At 46.6% G+C, this 22,119-nt stretch overlaps 1 protein-coding gene across 1 annotated transcript in view; it reads left to right on the top strand.

The window, feature by feature from the left end:
* The first annotated feature begins 6,660 nt into the window (after nt 1-6,660).
* The window catches only part of KDSR (3-ketodihydrosphingosine reductase), a 39,578-nt gene continuing 24,119 nt past the window's right edge, over nt 6,661-22,119 (top strand). Inside the window, exons 1-5 of the mRNA XM_039251898.1 lie at nt 6,661-6,768; nt 11,385-11,474; nt 13,427-13,483; nt 17,534-17,599; nt 17,791-17,886. Coding sequence (XP_039107829.1) covers nt 6,661-6,768; nt 11,385-11,474; nt 13,427-13,483; nt 17,534-17,599; nt 17,791-17,886 — 417 coding nt within the window. The remainder of the gene's footprint in view (nt 6,769-11,384; nt 11,475-13,426; nt 13,484-17,533; nt 17,600-17,790; nt 17,887-22,119) is intronic.

Below are 22,119 nucleotides of genomic sequence, written 5' to 3' on the forward strand. Positions count from 1 at the left end.
TTTCGCTTAGGTCATGATCTCATGGTTCGTGGGTTCGAGCCCCGCGTCGGGCTCTGTGCTGACTGCCAGCTCAGAGCCTGGAGCCTGTTTCAGTCTGTGACTCCCTCTCTCTCTGACCCTCCCCTGCTCACTCTCTCTCTCTAGAAAAAAATAAAAAAATAAAAATAAAAAAAAAAATAAATCTTTAAAAAAAAAAAAAAAGAATTTTTTATAAACAAAAATGTAAAGGGGCCGCCTGGGTGGCTCAGTCGGTTGAGCATCCGACTTCAGCTCAGGTCATGATCTCACAGTTTGTGGGTTCGAGCCCCGCATCAGGCTCTGTGCTGATGGCTCAGTCTGTTTCAAATTCTGTGTCTCCCTCTCTCCCTGCCCCTTCCCCACTCATTCTCTGTCTCTCAAATCTGAATAATGCTAAAAAAAAATTTTAAAAAATGTAAAGTGTATTTGTTATTTTTCAAATCAGAAAAAAAATGTTGTAATCAACAATTTTTAAAGACCAAGAATGAGGTGATGACCTGCTTTGGGGTGGTGACTGTAGGAATGTAACCCTGTTACAAACTTCTGCGACTCATTCAGCCAGTCATGTTAAGATGATCTTTACAACAATTTTGAGATGTTTTCATCAGGGAGTTTTTGCATTAATTTTGTTGTTTTTGTAATACTGTCTTAGAACATTGTTTATCTTGATTACCAATTATCTTGGCTTCCCATCAAACTTTGAGCCTGAGTCAAATGCCTAAGTTCCTTCACCTTCATCTTGTCCTGCGGTGCTCATAGACTGGAAGTATGGTTGAAGTTGCCAGATGCAATGTCAGATGTAGTTGACTAGGGTTTTTCATTGCTAAACTTCTCAGATTAATAGCCACACATATTTTACACTACAGCTTTTGAGAAAAAGAGCTCCTGCCAACGTGCAGAAAATGGCCATTTAGCACTACCTGTAGTGACAAAGGGTCATCATTTGGAATTTCCTAAATGACTCATACCAAAAGTAAGCTTTTTTGTAGCTGGGTCTAAATTCTAACCAGTTTTATTTTACTTGTTGTATAATTCAAATGCTAGAATTTGAGGAAAGTACAAATTACATTTTATAATACCAAAGGGCACCTGGGTGGCTTAGTCGGTTGAGAGTCTGACTCCTGATTTCAGCTCAGGTCCTGATCTCACAGTTGTGGGATTGAACCCGGCATCAGGCATAGAGCCTGCTTGGGATTCTCTCTCTTTCTGTCTCCCTCTGCCGTCCCCACCCTCAAAATAATAAATAAACACTTATGATACCTAAGAAGGGAAGTTGTCAGAATAAGGGTGGGGTGACATTTGTTGTTACAAGTCGAGTTCTCCAGAAGCCAGCAAGAGGAGCTTAGGGGACAAGAACTGGGTAAAAAGAAAAGAAGTCAAGATCTACAATCTGGGGAGGGCTCAGCGTGGACGGCTCGCCTCTGCTCAGTGAGGCATCACCGGGGCAGGGAGGGTGAACTTTCAAAATGACTCACTCACTTGGCTCGCAAGTCTGTGTTAGTGATCGGCTGGGAACTCAACTGGGACTGTGTTCTTCACAAGGACATCTGCACAGACTTCTTGGGCTTGCCCAGAGCATCATGGACCGGTTGTCAGGTTTCATGTCCCAGGAAAACCAGCGGGCAGCTACATGGGCTTTGGAGCCTGCTGTTCTAAGTCCTACAGTGTCATTTCTGCCACAGTTGATTGGTCAAAGCAGTCCAAAGGCCAACGCAGGTTCAAGGGGAGGGGATGTAGACCCCACTGCTCGATGGGAGGAGTGTCACATTAGAAAAGAACATAGGAGACTGGAGACATTGTGGCTGCCATCTTTGGAAAGTCTAGCTCACTACAAAAGCAATCCTCTGTATGAATCACTTTCATGCATACTTTTAACGAAGAGCCTAGCAATTTTGTCATTCTTTTTCTCGATACTATGTTTGTTCAGATTATATTTACTATTTTTAAGCCTGTTGACTCTAATAGCAAATCATTAAAGCTTGTATTTTCGCATGTGTTTGTTTTGGTTAGTTCTCCTTCGATTTTTCTGATTGGTTTGCCACAGAAAGGAAAACAAAAGGAAACTGGACATTCCACACAGTTTGAGAAGCACCGAAAGCCCTGCTCGCAGCTGTGAGTGGAAAGGGCAGGGCCCCCTGGTGGGTGCCAGCCAGCCTCGCATAACACAGAATTCTGAGGCCCCAGAAGCACCAAGCTGTGGAAGCACAAGGGAATGCAATCCTGTCATCCCTCAAGAGTGTTATTTCCGGGGCGCCTGGGTGGCTTAGTCGGTTAAGCGTCTGACTTTCGCTTGGGTCATGATCTTGCGGTTCATGGGTTCGAGCCCCGCGTGGGGCTCTCTCTGTGCTGACTGCCAGCTCAGAGCCTGGAGCCACTTTCAGAGTCTGTATCTCCCTCTCTCTCTGACCCTCCCCTGCTCCCGCTGTCTCTCTCTCTCTCTCTCTCTCTCCTAGAAATTAAAAAAAAAAAAACATTAAAAAAGAGTGTTATTTCCCCTCTTCCTTTTTTCAGGTCTGTCATTAGGAAAGCCTGTACTGTTTTGTCTGCCTATGTAATTACACTACATTTGGCTCCTTATCCCTTTACCTCCTTCGATAATATCTTAGTCCTTTGCTATAAACAATGATAAAATGTACATACTTCCTCTGTCTTCCCTACTCACCTGATTTGAGTCAGTATTTCTTAATGTTTGCCTTCATGGTGTTAAATGTGTATGCTTTTTTATTTTTTTAAGTTTATTTATTTATTTTGAGAGATTCAGAGACAGCATGAGTGGGGGAGGGGCAGAGAGAGAGGGAGAGAGAGAATCCCAAGCAGGCTCCGAAATGTCAGCTCAGAGCCCAACACAGGGCTCAAAACTGTGAGATCGTGACCTGAGCCAAAACCAAGAGTTGGACGCTCAACCAACTGAGCCCGCCAGGTACCCTTAAATGTCTATACTTCTATTCCTTCATTTGTCAGATTGAAATGATATCTTTAGATTTCAGATATAAATGACGTCATTTATAAAGTCACTCTTACCTTCCACGTTTTCCTCCTTCCCCTCCTAAAATGCATGTCTTTTATTATTTTACATTGTTAAGGTTTATATCAATTACAAAGCATTGTGTTCCCTACCCCCTACCTTTGTTTTAGTCTTTGTCCTACTGTTAAATATATTAATTTCTCAAAGTCTCCAAAGGCACTACTAAATCTTTCCAGTCATCTCTTGGGCTGGCTACATACTGAATATTTGTGTTCCTACAGTTCTGTTAAATCCTAATGCCCAACAGGATGGGATTTGGAGGGGGGCCTTGAGAGCTGATTTTGGTCTCAGGAAAGGGATTAGTGCTCTTCTAAAACACACCCCAGAGAGCTCCCTTCCCCCTTCTACCACGTGAGGACAGTGAAAAGCCACCACCTGTGAACTAGGAAGTGAGCCCTTACCAAGCACCACGTCTGCCAGCACCTTGATCTTGGACTTCCCGGCCCCCAGAACTGTAAGAAATAAATCTCTGTTGTTTATAAGCCACCCAGACTGTGGTATTGCTTTAGAGCAGCCCGAGTGGGCTCGTTGCATTAATACTTTCCTCAAGGAATACTCATGGGCAAAACATTTCCTTAATTATTACATGTTCAATGGGTGAAATACAGATTAGCCGGCCACAAATCCTTGGCTCAACATTCTTTTCCTTGAGGATCTTATAGATGTGTCATTGTTCCCTCATGTTGAATGTTACCATGGAGAAATCTGAAACTAGCCTGATTTCTTTTATAAACTAGTGACCTGATTTTTTTTTTTTTTTTTTTTTTTTGCCTGACTGACCAAAGCCTTCATTCTTTTGAAAATCCTGGGGTGCCCAGGTGGCTCAGTTGGTTAAGTGTCTGACTTCGGCTCAGGTCATGATCTCATGGCTCCTGAGTTTGAGCCCCACTTTGAACTCTGTGCTGACAGCTCAGAGCCTGGAGCGTGCTTCACATTCCGTTTTCATCTCTCTCTCCTCCCCTTGTGCGTGCGCTCTCTCTCTCTCAAATATAAATAAACAAAAAAAAAAAAACACCCTTAAAATCCAGTGTTTACTCTAATGGTTTTATAGTTAGTTTTACACTGAAGTCCATGATAGCTTCTACATTAGTCAGGGCTCTCTAGAAAAATAGAACCAATGGAAGATTGATTGATTGATTGATTGTAAGGAATTGTCTTACATGATTATGGAGGGTGACAAGTTCCAAGACCTACAGGCAAGCTGCAGACCTGGGAACAGCCAATATTTCAACTCAAGTCCAAAGGCAAGAAAAAAAGCTGACACCCTGGCTTGCAACACCCACACCCAGGCTGGGAGTGTCGCTTGCCCTGACCTCATGGGAGGCGGCATCAGCCTTGCACGCTTTAGCCTCCACGCTTTGGCCTCCGTACTTCTTCCCTTAGCTGACTTTGTCACGAACCACAGCTGCGGGGAGTGCCTCCATGGGTTCTGAGAGGCCTCCCAGAGAAGTATCAAAAGTGAAGGTGGTTTGGAAACCCCCAATTTTGTTTATTTATTTATTTTTAAATTTTTTATTGTGTATTTATTTTTTGAGAGAGAGAGAGAGAGAGAGCAAACTGTGGAGGAGCAGAGAGAGAGGGAGAGAGAGAGAGACTTGCAAGCAGGCTCTGCAGTGTCAGTGTTGAGTCCAAAGCAGGGTTGGAACTCACCAACTGTGAGATCATGACCTGAGTGGAAACCAAGAGTAGGCTCAACTGACTGAGGGGCCCAGGAGCCCCTGTTTTTTTAATTTTTATTTTTTTTTATATTTTGGGGGAGGAACCCCCAAATTTGTAATTGGTGTCAGAAGTCTTGGGGACTGTGCCCTCAAACCTTGCAATTTGCCTAACACGGGACAATACAATTAAGGAGAAAAAATTAGCTTTGCCCCTGAGCTCCTTCCTATTTCTTTTTTTTAAATGTTTATTTATTTTGAGAGAGAGAGAGAGAGGTTAGTTAGGGAAAGAGAGAACGGAGAGAATCCGAAGCAGGCTTCACGCTGTCAGCACAGAGCCTAACTTGGGGCTCGATCCCAAGATCCATGAGATCACGATCTGAGCTGAGATCAAGAGTTGGAGCCTTAACCCGCACCCCTCCTTTGTATTTCTAAGAACAACAACAGAAAGGAAAAAACAAGCAAGCAAACAAAAATATGGGCCTTATGCAAATAGAAACCATGATGAAATGTCACACCCACTAGAAAGGCTATCACTAAAAAGATAGATGATAACAAGTGTTGGGAATGTGATGAAATTAGAACTCTCCTATATTGTTGGTGGGAGTATAACATGGTGTGGCTGCTTTGGAAAACATCTGACAATTCAGGTGAAATATGATCCAGCAGTTCTACTCCTGGGTATACACCCAGGAGAAATGAAAGCATATGTCCACACAACATCTTGTAGATGAATATTCACCGCAATATTATTCATAATAGCCCCCAAATGGAAACAGCCTAACTGCCCATCACTTGATGATGGGATAAATGAAAAGTGGAGTATTTATTCAACAGAATACAAGTTGGTGATAAAAAGAATGATGTACTGTTGCATCGTATGACATGGGTGAACCTTGAAAACATTATGCTAAGTGAAATAAGCCTGACAGGAAAGGCCGCATATTGTAGAATTCCATGTATATGGATTATCCAGGTTAGGCAAATCTACAGAGAGGGAAAGATGGGTGAGAGCCTAGGGCTGGGCGTGGGCTGGGAGGAACCCAGGAGTGGCTCTTGATGGATACAAGATATTTTAGGGGACATGTAACCGAATGTCCTAAAATGGATTATGGTGGTGGTTGCACAAGTCTGTGACTGTACTTACGCACTTTAAACCGGTGAATTGCATGGGATGTGAATTAGATCTCAATAAGGCTGTTTTCGTTTTGTGCGGAACCCTGCCTTGGGAAAGGAAATTCGACCTGAGCGGTGTGTTCAACTCCACGGTAAAGCTTTCCCGGTGCTGTGGAAAGCGACAGTGGGCTGTGACCGAGTTCCCAGCACGCCGAGAAAGCATGACCTGGGGCCCGGATGTCCGCTTGCTCTCTCGGGGCTGCGACAGGGGCTGCCGATCCGCGCGCCGGGGTTTCCAGCGCCCGGGATCGCGTCCCTCCCCGTCCCCCCCGCGGCCCCCCTCCGGCTCCGGCGGCCTCCCCGCGCGAGGGCGGAACCCGGCCCCGAGCGGCTCCCACCCCCAGATGCGGCTCGGGGGCGGGGAGGGGGGGCCTGGAAACCGGCCTCCGCGGTCCTAAGAAGCACCCTGACCGCACCCCGGAGCGTCACCCGGCCCTTCGGGAGGCGCTAGCAGGCGGCGCCGCCCGGGCCCGCGCGCTGGAGGCCAGCCCCTCCACCCCGGGGGACGCCGCGGGCCGCGCGTCCCGACCCTCGGGGCCAGGCCCGGGTCCCCAGCCTCCGGGAGAAGCCCCGCCTCCGGGAGAAGCCCCGCCTCCGGGAGAAGCCCCGCCCCGCCGCGGTCGCGCCCTCCGCCGGCTCCGCCTCTTCCCCTCCGGCCGCCGCCCCGCCCCGCGCCCGCCGCGAACCCAAACAGCGGCCCCTGCTGCGCGCGGCCGCGCGTGATCGCCGCGCCGCCGAGCCCCGCGCGCCCGCCCGGCCGCCCGCCCGGCCCGGCCCCGCCGAGCGATGCTGCTGCTGGCGGCCGCCTTCCTCGTGGCGTTCGTGCTGCTGCTCTACATGGTGTCTCCGCTCATCAGCCCCAAGCCCCTCGCCCTCCCCGGGGCGCATGTGGTGGTGAGTGGCCTCCTGTTGCTGCGCCGCCGCCGCCCGGCCCGCTCGGCCGCCCCGTGACCGAGGCCCGGCCGGCGCCCGCGTCCCTCTCTCCGCCGAGGGCCACCTGCGGCCGCGCGGCCCGGCCGGGTCCCTGCTGGGGGCCGCGAGGACCCGCCCTCCGCCGCGTCTGGCCCTCGCGGCGCCGGAGAGCGGGGTCCCGGGGCGCCAGGGGCTCGGGAGCCCCTCGTTAGTCCCCGGGGCATCCGTGGGTTGTGGATGTTTTCGTCCTCGGTGTTCCCGGTGAGTCAACTGAGGGACAGAGAGGCGGAGAAACTTTGCCAAGGACGCCGCGGTCGGTGGCCGCGCGGGGCGAGGTGCGCGGTCCCGGCCGGGGCGCGGTGGGGGGGCGGGCGGCAGGGAAGGGGTCCCTGCAGCCGGGACCCGCCGGGGCTTCTCGGGCCGGGAAGACGGCCTGTGCCCGGGACGGAACCCAGGAAGCGACCCACCTGGGGGCGGGGGAGAACCGCAGTCCCAGCTGGGCGGTGCAGGGATACTTCTGTCCCGTCTACACTGCCTGGCTCTCGGAGCTCGGCCCCGGGGTCGGCTGATTGTCGTTTCAGTGCAGTTCCCTGCCATCATGTCAGAGTCCGAGGGCCGAGCTAAGCGACCTGCAGGTGCGTTAGGAATGAAGGGACTGTGCCTGGGTTGGGTTTGTTTCTCACCGGAAGCCCGTGGCTTCCGAGATCCCTTTTCTGCAGGTGTGGGAGCCTTCCTCACCTGCGCCCAGCACTTTGCTGCTGGCGGTGGCTTTCTCATGCGTTTTCGGATTCGGAGCTCGCCGCACGGAGCTGGGAGGTTATGGAATAAGGAGAGTCAGTTACTAAGCTGGCCGCACAGGTCCTTCTGGTGCCAGAGGTGACACATGGCGTGTGTCCGCCGAGATGGAGCCTCCCCACCGAGCTGTCCTAGGATGGGATGGCCTTTTATTTTAATGTGCTTTCCGTCCTGAGTAGCATCTGGGAATTAGAAAAAGTAGTTTTCTTTAAATTGTCCTTTGCACAACTGCTAGTGTATTTCCAATGCCTGCTGTTCCTGATGTAGAAGATAGTTGAGGTTAGTGTAAGTTTGTTTAAAAAGAGAGAGAGGGAAGGAACACTTTACACTTGTGACAGATTCCGAAAGTGTCAGATCTACAAGAGAACTTCTGCCACAGAACCGTGGCTTTAAAAGTTGGAATCTTTGAGAGCGTATGTTTGCAGAACATAACTTGGAAAAAAGGCAAAGCCGGAAGCAGGAATGAGCATTGTGATTCAGTACTTCCGAGGGAGTTTCACTTGACCTTGACTAGCCTCTTGGGGCCGCAGGCCATTCGTGAGATAATAAGTCTGTTGGGGTAAACTAAGAAGAAATTTCTTATTTTCACCATCCTGTTTTAATACGCCACTATAAATAATGTGAGGATGGCATGAATAATTCACATGATGTCACCATCTGTCTTCGTTTCTAATGTCACAAGATGAGGAAAGGCACAATTCTTTTTCTAGAGATTTGTTAGGGCCGGACCAGGTGGTGGTAGGAGAGGGAGCTAAGATTTAGAGTGTCTGCTTATGTGAAAGCAAGAACGGACTTAGGTCATAATTATTGTTGTCTTTTTAGAACAATCCTTATATGCTAGTGTTACCTCCCTAGCGATAGCGGTAACACGTCAGAAGTATTGAGGGGTCTGTACTTATTTTTTGAAAACTGTTGAATCGACTTGGTGAGAACTGGAAAATCAGATCCTCCCATTTTGGGACTGGCTGCCTGAGAGCAGTTCTTGCAGCAAATGGCCCTGTCTCTTGCCCTCAATAAGAGGTGCAGGATGTGAGTAAAGAGACAGTGATATTTAGACAATATTTTGCATTGAACAGTGAGAGGTCCCACATCTGGGCGGAGTTTACCAGTCAGTTGTTGCGCATCTCCCTCCCTGGCTCCCACTTTTCTCAGCCCTTAGGAAAATCTCTTCTGTTTTCTTGTACCATTCAGAACAACATAGCCTAGTCTTGGCTTATGTTTATTCTTAGATGCCTCCTAAGAATTAGCTTGGTTAGAAGGTGCGTCTCCCATGAGTTCTGACCTGGGACTGTGCTTTAACCTTGCTCTTATGGAAAAAGCTTACGAGTGATCAGGCCGAACAGTTCTTGGCTCTGTGGTAAGGGTACCCAGCTAGCGGTCTCTTGCAGTCTAGAAGGACAGCAGTAACAACTGGAGCACTTTAGAGCCTATACATTTTCTCATTAGCCTCCTAACTTCAACTTCCGTTAGTTTATTGAATGACAAATAGGTACACTTACAGTTTTGGTGGGGGGAGGGCATCGTATTTTTCAGAGAAATGGTACAGCGCACCATTTTGCAAATTAACGTAGGCTGAGTGCTAAGTTAGCAAGTGTTTATGCCAGGCTCTGTGCTCACGTCGCTTCTCGGCCTTTTGGCTGAGATCAAGTGCAGGTTCTGTGCTCACGGTGAGGGAGGTAAATTGGACGTGGTACCCGTCCTCAAGGGGCTTACAGTCAGGTAAGGGAGCTAAGACGTGTGCACAAGGTAGAAAGTGCCCGGTAAAGGACCGGACTGGGTGACAGGGTCAGGAAGGCTTCTGGGAGGAGAGGGCGTTGGAGCTGGTCCCTGCAGGGCGGGTAGGGTCTGGATAGGTAGGCCTGTGGGCGTGGTGGCATGGCGGCACATCAAGGCAGCGGCAACCCCATCATACAGCAGCGGGGGGCCTGTTAATTGCTCTGGAAGTGGAATGTCTGGTGAAAATTAAGAAGCCAAAGCCGCTGTGAGATTCTCAGCAGCAAAGAGCTCTTCAGGGACAGCTGTTACTTGGGGCAAGAGGTAGGTTTGTACAGTAACCTTCTGTAGATAATTAGTTAATTATCTGCCAAGGACATCTCTTCCATAGTGAGGACTTGAGGCTGAAGAGAAGTGGGGGAACCTAAGCATGCACGGACATTGGTACAGTGTATAGGGGTGGCTTCATGAAGACTTTAAAATCATTGAGATGGGGTCACAGATGTTCGTTACAGCATGATTTATATCTGGGAGTAAAATAGACATAGGAAATAATCCAATGTCTAATAGAGGGAAATGGTCAATTAAGTTTTAATATAGCTCCTTAATGTAATATTATGAAGCCTTATAGTTTTGTGGACATAAGATATATATATATATATGGCATAATATATTGTAAATTATATATATGTATAATCTGTATGTATATAGATATGATACCATATAAGGACAGGTACTTCTCTGATACTTCTCTGCTTCCTTCACCAGACAACCCTGGGCCCCCTACTCGCTTGACCATATTGTATAATTTGCAAAGGAAAAATGACTAGAATGATAGTGTTGCATTTGCCTTTCTAAGTTGAATATATATTGAGTCCTTCTGATAGGCCAGGCACTGTGCTAAGTGGAGAATATAATGAGGAGCAGAAATAGAGTTGGTATTTTTGTGGCATTTATGAGGTTTGTGATAAGAGAGGCGATTGTGAATCAAATAATCACACAAATATATGCATGGCTGTTTGATTATGTGAGTGCCATGGAGTAGAGGAAAAAGGATGTCGTGCTGGAAAGTGGGTTGAGGTTGGGGAAGGGACAGTCAGTGAAAGTTTTGCTGATGAGGTGATGTGTAAGCTGAAATGTAATGGGTGAGTGGGTGCCAGCTAGATGCAAAGAGGGGAGAAGAGCATTCCTGGCTGGGAAATAGAACGTGCAATGGTCCTGTGGTTGAAGAAAGCGTGGAACTCAAAGACAGTCAGTAGAACATTCATGAGCTATAGAATGTGAGGGGCAGAATTGCCCAAGCAGAAAAATTTTACTTTTCAGTATTTCCCAATAATATAAATGATCATATATTATTTTTATAATACAGTCTTGTAAAATCTCAGAAGAGCTAAGTAGGTGACTGTTCCTTTCATCTTTTATGGAGATCGTCATATAGAGGATATGCAGGAAGGAAATCAGAATCATTTGAATTTGGACCCAGAGGTTGATTAATGCATTATTTATTAGCTCGATTTATAGGGCACTTTCCCTCCAATGAACTCAGAAAAATATGGGTGTGCAATTTGTAGTTCAGTACCAAAAAGAGTACAAAAAACAATCAAAGCAGTGGGACCCACGGACAGCAAAATCTTTCATGTTTGCACTAATTTCATTCCTTAACTCTGGGATGTAGAAGCTACCATAGCCGGGAATCTGGTTTGCTCGCGACTGTCTCTCTCAAAAATACATAAACGTTGGAAACACTTTTTAAATCTGGTTCTTGTAGATTGGGTTTTAGAGCCCATCATAGTTGTTTTGTTTGTTTGTTTTGTTTTTAAATGTTTATTTGTTTTGGGAGAGAGAAAAGAAGAGTGCAGACGGGGGAGGGGCCTAGAGTGAGGGAAAGAGAGAATCCCAAGCAGGATCTGCGCTGTCAGCAGAGAGCCCCATGTGGGGCTTGAACTCACGAACTGTGAGATCATGACCTGAGCCAGTATCAGGAGTCGGACACTTAACTAGCTGAGCTCCCAGGTGCCCCCAGGTTAAGTAAACTTCCCCCAGAAGGGAAATTTCAAGAGCCAAGAAGATGTTATTCTCTCTGCTTTTAGGTGACCGGAGGCTCCAGCGGGATTGGAAAGTGTATTGCTATCGAGTGCTATAAACAAGGAGCGTTTATAACTCTGGTGGCACGAAATGAGGTAAGTCTTCTGGGTGTGTTTCCCGGGTGTGTTGTTCCTAACTCACTTGTTCAGCTTTAGGACAGACAGAGGCCGTGCCAACATCCCCGTGTCCACACGTGCGCCAGCAGTCGCTCCTCTCTCTGGTTCAAGGTGTGGTTTTTGAACCGCTGGTTATTTCTCGCATTCAGGGCAAAAAGGCTTCTTGGTTGAAGTCAGGTCAACTCCACAAATATTTACTTAGTTTCAACAGCTGTGAGGCAACACCAGAGACGCTGCACATGGAGACGGGAGAGGTCACAGGTCGTCCGGGGCCAGCATACCTGGCCGCGGGGAGCCGGGAGGTGCCACCACCCTCAGGTGGCAGCCCAGCCGATGGATCGCTGACATCCGAGTCCGGGAGGGCGTGCAGGTGCCTCTCTGTGAAACCCAGGCTTCGCGGGGCCATCTTGCTCCTCCCCAGTGTAGCAAAATGAGTGTTTTTTCTGTGTCAAGTCAACACGAGGTCTGCTTTTCCTTTCTTTGCTTTTTTTTTTTTTCCAGTGTCTGTTATTCTCGCCAAAGTTGGTTCCGCAGCCAAAGCAATCACGCTGTATTCACATGAACACTGGGTTGTGGGGTCCTCTCGCTCCAGGAGGGTGGGGGGAGGTGACCATGACCGTGCTGTCCACCGCCATCGTTCTGTGCCCGCCATAACGCTTGGCTCGTGGCTGTGGAAAGGAGGAACGGGGACAGCGGTGTGGCATCGCTGCCTGGGGGTGTTGGCGTCACGTCCGCCACAGGAGGGCACAGCAGGGTGACCGCTCGGGTGGGGGCCCACGGCTGCCAGGGAGGGCCTCCGGGGGACATGCTTAAACAACGGCTCAGAAGTCGCCTTCGATGGTCAGAATTTCTTCTTCAGCTCGAGAAGGGCAGAAGGGCTACCTTTCATGGGTATCCGGACTTCTCTGACGACGCATTTGCTTTGGCATCAAAGCCACTTTACGGGAGCGAAAACACAACTTTAATAAAATGGCGTTATGTGCGGTTCAGGCATCGCTGATACTCGACACAGATGAAAAGGAAACAGAGGAGGCCCCAGGTTTCAGGTGCTCGGAAGCTTTCTGTGGCCCTCACGTTGCGAGATGTGAATGAGCGGACGAGCCTCCTGGGATCCAGAAATTCTTAATTTTCTAATGTAGTTCTTTATTCCAATTTGCACAAAGGCACGTTGTGTGTATCTTTATTAATGGAACGGCACTATTTCATTATAGACACGTTCACGTTTAGGAAACCCGTGTGTCTTTCGAAAGGATTCCTCTGTCTTCCGTTCTTCTGGAGCTGGTCTGGTGTATTCAAGTGACAACTTTTATAGCAGGTTAAGACACTGTAAACTGTCTTCTTGGAAATGAGTAAAACAAGCAAAATGGAGACCCTGGAAGAATCACTCGATTATGAGGGAACTTTGCTTCTCTTAAGATTGTTTCTGAAAGTAGCCAGGAATAGGTTTTCTCAGTCCTTCTGAAAAGAGACTTTTATTATATTTGCTTTTATAGTAGAGGAAGAAGATAGTGGACAGTCGCTTACGAAAGCACTCTTGACATAAATCACATGTGCCCTTAGGGTTGGGAAGCATTGCGTGCCCTTGTGACTGTTCTTATTTTTATATCACAACTAAATAATGTCAGATCAAAACATTTGTTAGAATTGATTGAGTGCCCATCAGCAATTAAGTTGTTAATTGGGATCTTGCAGCTCATTTATTTTTCCGTCATCTTTCTCTGCAGTGAATTAAAACCCTCGCTATAATGTGGTCATAGCTTTATAGCTTCTTTCTTTTGTAGACTGTGGCCCATAGCTATGCAACACAGGTGCCGTCTTGTGTGTTTTCTAGAATGTAATAAATACAGAAATAATTGCGTTTTCGCTCCATTTAAACAAGCATGCAGGCAAATAGACAATCAGCAGAACTAATTGTTCTCTTTTGCTTTTAGGACAAGCTGCTGCAGGCAAAGAAAGAAATTGAAAAGCACTCTATTAATGATAAACAGGTATGATCAGTCTTCATGATGCATTTTCTGTACTAATCAACACAGTTGTATAGAGGAAAAAAGGGTTATTTCAACTGAGAATAATAGCTCATTGAAAGCATGTAAGATTTTTTAAATTAAAATGCATATCAGACTGTTTTTAAAAAGGCAATATTGTTTGAATTGTCTACAAATTCAGGTTATTCACAAAAAACTGTATAGACTTTGACATACACTCACAAATGATCAAATAACGTTTTTCTAGAAAATGATTTTATTTCAATTATTTATTTAAGTTAACTTCCTACAAACACTTAAGGGGAAAGGAGTATTAAAATTTTTTTTGGTTATGGAATTTTTGGATAAATAAAAGTGTGTGTGTGTGTGTGTGTATCTTTCAGTATAAACATGACAACAAGTTATATTACACTCCTCACTCAGCTTAAGTAATTTGAGTTATTGGGGCCCCTGAACCCCGTCCCCCTTTGGTGAGCTCATATGTAATCAGCTGAATCCTCTGGTCTCATTCTTAGAGGCAACCTCCAACCTGGCTTTTGTGATGTGTCCTTTGCATTTCTTCCAAATTTGACTGTATGTGCACGTGACCCTAAATAGTATACTGTTTACTTCTCTTCTTTTTGAACTTTATGGCATCATTCTTATTTTTTGTCAGCCTTATTAAGGCACAATTCACATGCCATTCAATTCGCCGATTTAAAGTGCACAATTCAGTGGTGTTTAGCATATGCACAGAGTTGCACAAACATCACCAGAATCAATTTTAGAACTTTCTCATCATCCCCTGAAGCTGCACCTAGTCATTCCCCACTTCCTCCTAACCTGCCCCGCCCCCAGCCCTGGGCAATCACTGCTCTTACTATCTCTGTTAGATTTGTCGCACATCATTCTGTTTGTATTTTGGTGCAACTTGGTTTCTTCTCTAGATACTGTTTTTTGAAATTTCCTCTGTGTGGCTGCACATAGCACTAGACCGCTCAGTTTTTTAACTGCTGTGCAGCATTTTCCTGAAAATCCGTACACTGCCTTTTGTTCATCACTTCTACCGGTGGTGGCTATTTCGTTTCCAGTTTTTTGTTAGTTTTATTTCTTGCCATTACTAAAGTTTTTCTCCAGGTCTTTGTGCCCTGGTACAAGAATGGACTGTGCCCGGAAATGGCATCGTGGACTTACAGTGCTCGTGTATTTCAGCTTCGCCCACCAGTAATGCCCGGTGGTTCCTGTCCACATCCTTGCCAACACTCGGTGTTGGCACACTTTCTAATTCTTTTCTTTCGGACTGGTATTTACTGGTATTCACTGCAGTTTTGATTGCTGCTTTTCCCCCTCCCAAAATATGTTAGAGACCTTTCTGCACCGATAAACATAAATCAGCCTCTTTTTTTTAACTGCGCGGTCTCGGGCGCCTCACGGCGTGTTTAGTTCCCCGTGCAGCGTTGCGTGTCTTTGGCCCTTGCACTCTGTGCTGTGGATGGAAATCCACGTCCACACCTCCTTGTGCACACATGTGAGATTTTCTCCACTCCTGTGGCCTCTGATCGTGCCCGTCGACGTGGAAAGCAGCCTGCTCCGCAAAGACCTGTTTTTGTTTTGTTTTGTTTTCATATTCGTGTAAATTCTTATAGGGAAGGAAATGTCCTCTAAAACCAAGGAGCTTGAATGCTCCTGGCTGAAGGCCAGGCTGCAGTCAGCACCGTCTCTGTGCCCTGGACGTCTTCACCGGGGCTCCTGCCCCCTAGAGTCAGAAGGCTGTAGGGCACAAGGCAGGTCCCTGACATCTGCGTCAGGGGGAAGGGAAGATCATCAGGGCTGGGCCCGGGGAGCTCAGTCCTCCTGGCACAGAATAGGTCGGTAGCATGGCTTCGCGTAAGCAGTGCCCGTGGACGCTGTTTTCCTTTGTTGGCCCTTTTTACTTCTTTTTGAAATTTTACTTGTCAGTGGCATAGCTTCTATTTATAGTAAATGATCTAATACTGTATAAAAAGACTTGTGTAAAAAAATCCCGTGACTATGGGGATAAAACCCAAGGGCAACTCTTCTGGAATATTCTCGGTTACATTTGTGTTTCCTTTCTCTAGGAATTTAGATCATTTGGATAGGGTTCCTTTTTGCATCGAATAAAACTTCCCGCCTGGCACATCAGATGCTAAGGCAGTCCCCTTTCACGTCGTGGCTTTATTCTTCACATTGTGTCTTCTTAGAGCTGGAAGGGATCCTTGTCGTCACCAGCTTCTGAAGGTGAGGCCACCGCAGCCTCATCAGGTTCTGCTCAGCTAGTGAGCGAAGGGGCCACCTCGCCTGGGGCTCGCAGCCATGCCTGGGTGCACCTGTTGACGCGTATGTGCTCCCCGCCCCGTGCACACTCTGTTCTGTCTGCCCCGTGGTGTGGCAGCCAGTCCCAACAGAGAAGAACTCATGGAAAGACTGAGAAGTCAAGAAATGCCTTTCTGCTTCTCTCTGTGACCCTCCTTGGAACACAAAACATTCCTATGTCAGAGGCTAAGCTCTGGCTTTAAAAACGTTACCCAAAAAAGGAAATTAAAACAATAGCTCGTTGTTGGTCCCCATTAATATTCTTAACTGCAATTTTATAAATTTTTATCAAAGCAAGCACTGAAATATGTGCTTTTTTTTCCCTTCTTCCTTCTTCCCTCCCTTCCCTCCTTCCTTTCCAAAGACTAAGTGGAATTGTTTTCCATGGTAAGCACAGACTGGCTTCTTCCTGCCGTCTCTCTGGGCTATGACCCCCAGAGCAAGTCCAGGTTTGTCCTGGGTGGGCTCTGGGGTTTCCCTTGGTGACCCCTTGTCTAGGGAATCTGTGAGTGGCTGGTCAGTCCGGAGTCAGGGGCCTGGGTGACTCTTGGCCTTGAAAGACAAAGTTACCTGGCTCAGCCTCTGAGCAGGGGCCACACTGAAGTGGCTTTGGTGAGTGGATACGGCATGCTTATCTCTTCATTGTGCACACTGACACTGGACCCCGGGAGGGTGGTCAGAGACCTGGTATCACTCCAATAGGAGTATTTTTTTTAAAGTTTATTTAGTAGATTTATTGTTTTCATTTTTAGCAACCTAAGGTGTTACCAACTTGAGATATAGTTTATGTACAGCATGTTTATTCTTCATGTAAATGATATACTCTTTTTAACAACCTGAGATATAATTTATATACCATAAACCACACCCGCCAAAAGGGTACAGGGCGCACCTGGGCAGCTTAGTTGGCTCTCAGCTCAGGGCTAGATCTCAGGGGCATGAGGTTAAGGCCTGCATTAGGCTCCATGCTGCATGTGACGCCTACTCAAAAAAAAAGGAAATAAATTAATTAATTGATGGCTTTTGACAGATACATATGCATGTGAAATCACCACTGAAATCTAGACACAGAACGTGTCCATATGTCCAGGGCTCCCCTGGCCTCTTTCTGTGCAGTCCTCTCTTCTCATCTGGCTGCAAGTGATCTCAGACCTGCTTTCTGTCACTGTAGATGAGTGGCACTCCCAGGGGAGCCTTCTACATATCTTTTCCTTTCTACTTCCAGCTCCACTGAGGTATAATTGACAAAAACTGAATGTATTTAAGGTGCACCTCGTGATGACCTGATACACATTTACACCGTGAAATGCTTACCTCCTCAGGCTGACTAACACATCCCTCATCTCACATAGTTACTGTGTGTGTGTGTGTGTGAAGAATACTTAAGATCTACTCTCTTAGCCAGTTTCAAGTAGACACTGTAGTATTCGTGACAGCAGTCACCATGCTGCACATGAGATTCCCAGAACTTACTGATTTTATGCCTAAACATCTGTACTTGGACCAACATTTCTTAAGACATGTTTTTGAGTTTGTGCAGGAGTTTTCAGTGAAAATGGCCAAGAAAACCGGGCTCTCCCATTGCACAGTCAGCAGATTTCTAACACTGCGATCTGTGCATAGAAAATGAGACGCCCTAGCTGTCGGAAAGAATTGCCTTTGCTTGAAAAATAAATCCTTTAAGAAACAGTTTTAGATGCCTGCATGGCTTTGATCATTTTTGTTTTCTCTTTCTAACAGGTGGTGCTTTGTATATCAGTTGATGTATCTCAAGACTATGGCCAAGTGGAGAATGTCATAAAACAAGTAAGGGCCAGGTTCACCAGAAGGAATTCACTTGCCTTTCGATGGGCTCTTACTATTTGGGAGCGCGGCGTGGAGCCCATAAATCGTCTCTATAGGTTTAATGGTTTTGTAGATTATTTATTGGCATTGACCTGCTACGACGTGATTCTCCTCTTCTCTCCCTTAATGGTTGCTCTCATGAATGTTTCCAGGCACAGGAAAAACTGGGCCCCGTAGACATGCTTGTGAACTGTGCGGGAATGGCGCTTTCGGGAAAATTTGAAGACCTTGAAGTTAGTACTTTTGAGGTAAGTAGACATTTGTTTTTTCGCTCATTGGGTAGGCCGTGTACTGGAAGTAGAACAAGGCCACAGGCGAAGGCTTTACCAAAGACATGGATAAAATGCATTCAAACTTCGTAGAAGTTTTAGAAGGCTGGGGGCGGTTTTGACAAGGTTTTGGCTCCGGCACCGTGACTGTCCACTGTGGAGAGTTTAGATGAGTCTCTGGACCTTGGCTTCCACAGCTGTAAAACGGGGATGACACCTCCGAACGGACACACATCACTGTGACAACTCACCGAGGCGCTCTCTTCAAGAGAGCTCTCTGCAAGCCAAGGGGTGCTGGGTTTTCATCTCAAGCGTCAGAGTTTTTAACACTGGTAAGTCAAAGGAGTTCACAAGCAGACTCTTTAGAGTTCCGAAATCAAGACAAAAAGACAATGCATCAGGTTTTTGATTATGTTTTTAAGCAGTTTCTGCCAGGGAACTTCTCTTAGTAATTTATGTCACCTCTAAATAAATGGACAGCAGATTTGAAATCCTTCTTAAGTACAAGAGAGTCTTTTAGGGACGCCTGGGTGGCTGGGTCGGTTATGTATCATGATCTCACGGTTTGTGGGTTCGAGCCCCGAGTCAGGCTCTGTGCTGATAGCTCGGAGCCTGGAGCCTGCTTCAGATTCTGTGTCTCCCTCGCTCTCTGCCCCTCCCACACCCATGCTCTATGTCTCTCTCTCTCTCAAAATTAAATAAACATTAAAAAATTTTTTAATTTAAAAACTATCCTGTAGTTGATGTTCTATCAACTATCTTTTTCTTCATATTCCATTAGTCTTTACTGTTGTAGTGGATTTTGAACATTTTGCGAAGGTAAATTATATCTCCCTTTTACAGAACAGGAGACCACTGGTGTAGTAGTTGAGATATCTTGTTTCTGGCAGACGGTGGGATGGCACTGTGGCCTCTGGGGTTTAAAGTCCAGCCAGGAGAGTCCAGACCTAGCTGTAAGCAGAGGACACCTTGTCTGGGACTCGAGGGATTTAAGGCTCCTGTGTCAACTTGGCCTAAATACGATAGTTGTCTTAACCTGCACACCTTTACTGTAAGTGATCAAAGGGAGATTCTGAAGATGATGTCAACAGCTGGGGAATCAGTTGGGGAAACTGGTTGTAGTATTCATCTCGGCATGACGTGGTGAGGTGGCCAGCAAGAGAGGCACCGGGTGTGTGTGAGTGTGTGTTAGCGTACGTGCGTGTGTATGAGTGTGAGCGAATGTATGAGAGTGTGTGTGTGAGAGAAGGGCTAACGGAAGGGGCGTCTGCAGACTCACCCGGACTGAACATGGAGGGCAAACTCAGGGAGCTGACCAGGAGGCCTGTGCAGGGCAGGGTGTGGGGGGCAGCTTTTGGAGCGATGTGGAGCAGAGCAGGGGCCAGCACCGCTGGGGCCTAAAGGCCTCCATCGAGAGTTTGGATTTTAGTCTCAAACCTTTGGAAGGGGCTTAGGGTGGGCTGGGTGGTAGCGTGATCCGTGTTTCGGTCGTTAGAGGATCTCTCTGCCGGCTTGTCGGGGAGCTGCTTCAGAGGGAGTCTGGGCAGGAGGTGGTGGTGCCCGTGCCAGGGGTGAGGGTGTAACCTGGGGGTGAGAGGGCGGGGGGCAGAGATCAGCACGGGGAGGGGTGATGGCGGGTGTCGTAGGTGGTCTCAGCCCAGTGAGATCCAGACTTCTAAAACGAAAGGACTGTGAACCCAAAGCCCGTCGCCTCTGTCAGTGACGAGGCCTCCCCTCTGCATTCATGGCCCGCTCCAGGTGGGCCCTCTTCCCACTGCCCTGAGTGTCCTCGGTGGAGCGTCCCCCTCCCAGGCCGGTATCTGCCCCGGGCTGTCCCCTGCTCCGTCTCCGTCCCTTGCCGTGCTGTGGTCGCGTGTGCTCATCGTGGGTAAGGCCTGTCAGAACACCTGCCACTAGGTTTGGTGCATTTTCTTTTTTTTTTTTTAATTTTTTTTTAATGTTTTATTTATTTCTAGGAGAGAGAGAGAGAGAGAGAGACAGCGAGAGACAGCGTGAGCAGGGGAGGGTCAGAGAGAGAGGGAGTCACAGACTGAAACAGGCTCCAGGCTCTGAGCTGGCAGTCAGCACAGAGCCAGACGCGGGGCTCGAACCCACGAACCGCGAGATCATGACCTAAGCGAAAGTCGGATGCTTAACCGACTAAGCCACCCAGGAGCCCCGGTTTGATGCATTTTCTGAAAATAAGAGTTCATTTATATTTAAAGTGAATTCGCTCTTATTATTTTTTTTATTTGATTGCTTTGTTTTGTTTTGAGGATTTGTTTGGTTGGCTGGCTGATTCTATCTTGCTGAGGCTCACAGGGTTCGTGCGTACAGGAGCTGCCTGCCCAGGATACTGGAGGGGTTGTGCTGTTAGAACTCGTTGCTGGGGGCGGGTCTCAGCAGGTGCCGTGGGAAATGTGCCCAGTTCCTCTGGACTTTGACCCCGGTGCCTTTTGCCCTCGCTGATTTTACTTTGTGCCCTTTCACTGTCATAAATCTTAGTCACGGGTATGATCAGGTGCAGAGTCCTGTGAGACTGCCCCGTGAGTCACAGAAATTGGTGGCAGTCCCGGGGCACTTGCCTTAATTCTCCTTTTTAGTGGTTTTCATTGTGGATTCTTGGAACTAAAGTTTCTTGTTTTAGCTACCTGTGGATATTAAGGATGATTATTTTCAACTTTTGATGGGATTACATTGAATCTGTAGATCCACATGGGGAGAAGTGACGTCTTAACCATACCGAGCCTTCTAACCTGTGAACGTGCTCTGTATCTCTGTTAATTTACATTTTCTTTAGCATCTCTCAGCAGTGTTTTGTAGTTTGGGTCTTACACATCGTTTTTCAGCATTTCCTATTTTTTGCTGCTAATGTAAATGGTACTTTTTTTTAATGTAAGTTTCTGAGTGTTCATTGTGAATGTAGAGAAATTCAGTTGATTTTTATGTATTGATCTTGCAGTCTTGCTAAAGTCAATTATCAATTCTAGTGCTCACTGGATTCTCTTCATTCAAGATCATGTCATCTGCAACAATTTTACTTTTTCTGTTGCCATCTGGGTACCCTTATTGTACTGGCTGGAACATTCAGTACAGGATAGAAGTTGTGAGGGCAGACATGCTTGTGGTGTTCCTGATCTTGGGAGAAAACTTTTTTTTTATCATTAAGTATGATATTTTCTGTAGTTCTGTTCTGTTTTGTTTTGGTAGATGTCCTTTATCAAGTTGAGAAAGTTCTCTTCCATTCCTAGTTTACTGAGAGTCTTTATAAGGAATGGAGGTTGAATTTTGGCAGGTGTTTTTTTTGCATCTACTGGGATGGTCACAGAACTTACCTGTTTTAATGTGTTAATATGATGAATTACACCGATTAATTTCCCATGTTAAATCAGCCTTGCATTCCGGGGATAGACCCCTCTTGGCCATTCATCCTTTCCGTGTTCTTGAGGGATTATTAGCTGTAGTTTTCTTGTAAAGTTATTTCCTGATTTTCGTGTAAAAGTAATGCTGGCCTCTTCGCATACGTAGGGGAGTATTTCTTCCTCTTCACATTTATGGAAGAATTTGTATAGGATTGATATTATCCTTCTTTAAATGTTTGGTAGAATTTACCACTGAAGCCTAAGGTTTTCTTTGTGGGAAGGTTTCTAACTTTAATTCAATTTCTTTAACAAATGTAGGGCTACTTCTGTATCTTCTTATCTATTTCTTTTTGAGTGACTTTGGTAGCTTGTGTCTTTCAAGGAATTTGTCCATTTCATCTAAGTCATTGAATTAATTGGCCCAGAGTTACTCATCATATTCCCTCATTGTGCTTTCACTATCTGTAAAGTTTGTGGGCACCTGGGTGGTTCATTCGGTAAGTGCCTGACTCTTCATTTCTGCTCAGGTCACGATCTCGAGGTTCGTGGGTTTGAGTCCCACATCCAGTGCTGCACTGGTAGTGCAGAGCCTACTTGGAATTCTCTCTCTCCCTCTGTCTGCCCCTCCCTGGCCTCTCAAAATAGATAAATGAACTTAGAGTTTGTAGTAATGTCACCCCCCTCATTCCTGATATTGATAATCTGTGTCCTGTATCTTTCTGGACCAGCATGACTAGAGATTTATCAATTTTTATTGGTCTTCTTAATAACCAGCTTTTTTTAAAATTGATTTTCTGTTGTTTTTCTGTTTTCTGTTTCATTTATTTCCCTCTTTATTTATTTATTTATT

The sequence above is a fragment of the Hyaena hyaena genome, unplaced genomic scaffold, assembly GCF_003009895.1.
Source record: "Hyaena hyaena isolate Hyena2069 unplaced genomic scaffold, ASM300989v1 scaffold_399, whole genome shotgun sequence".
NCBI classification, from domain to species: domain Eukaryota; kingdom Metazoa; phylum Chordata; class Mammalia; order Carnivora; family Hyaenidae; genus Hyaena; species Hyaena hyaena.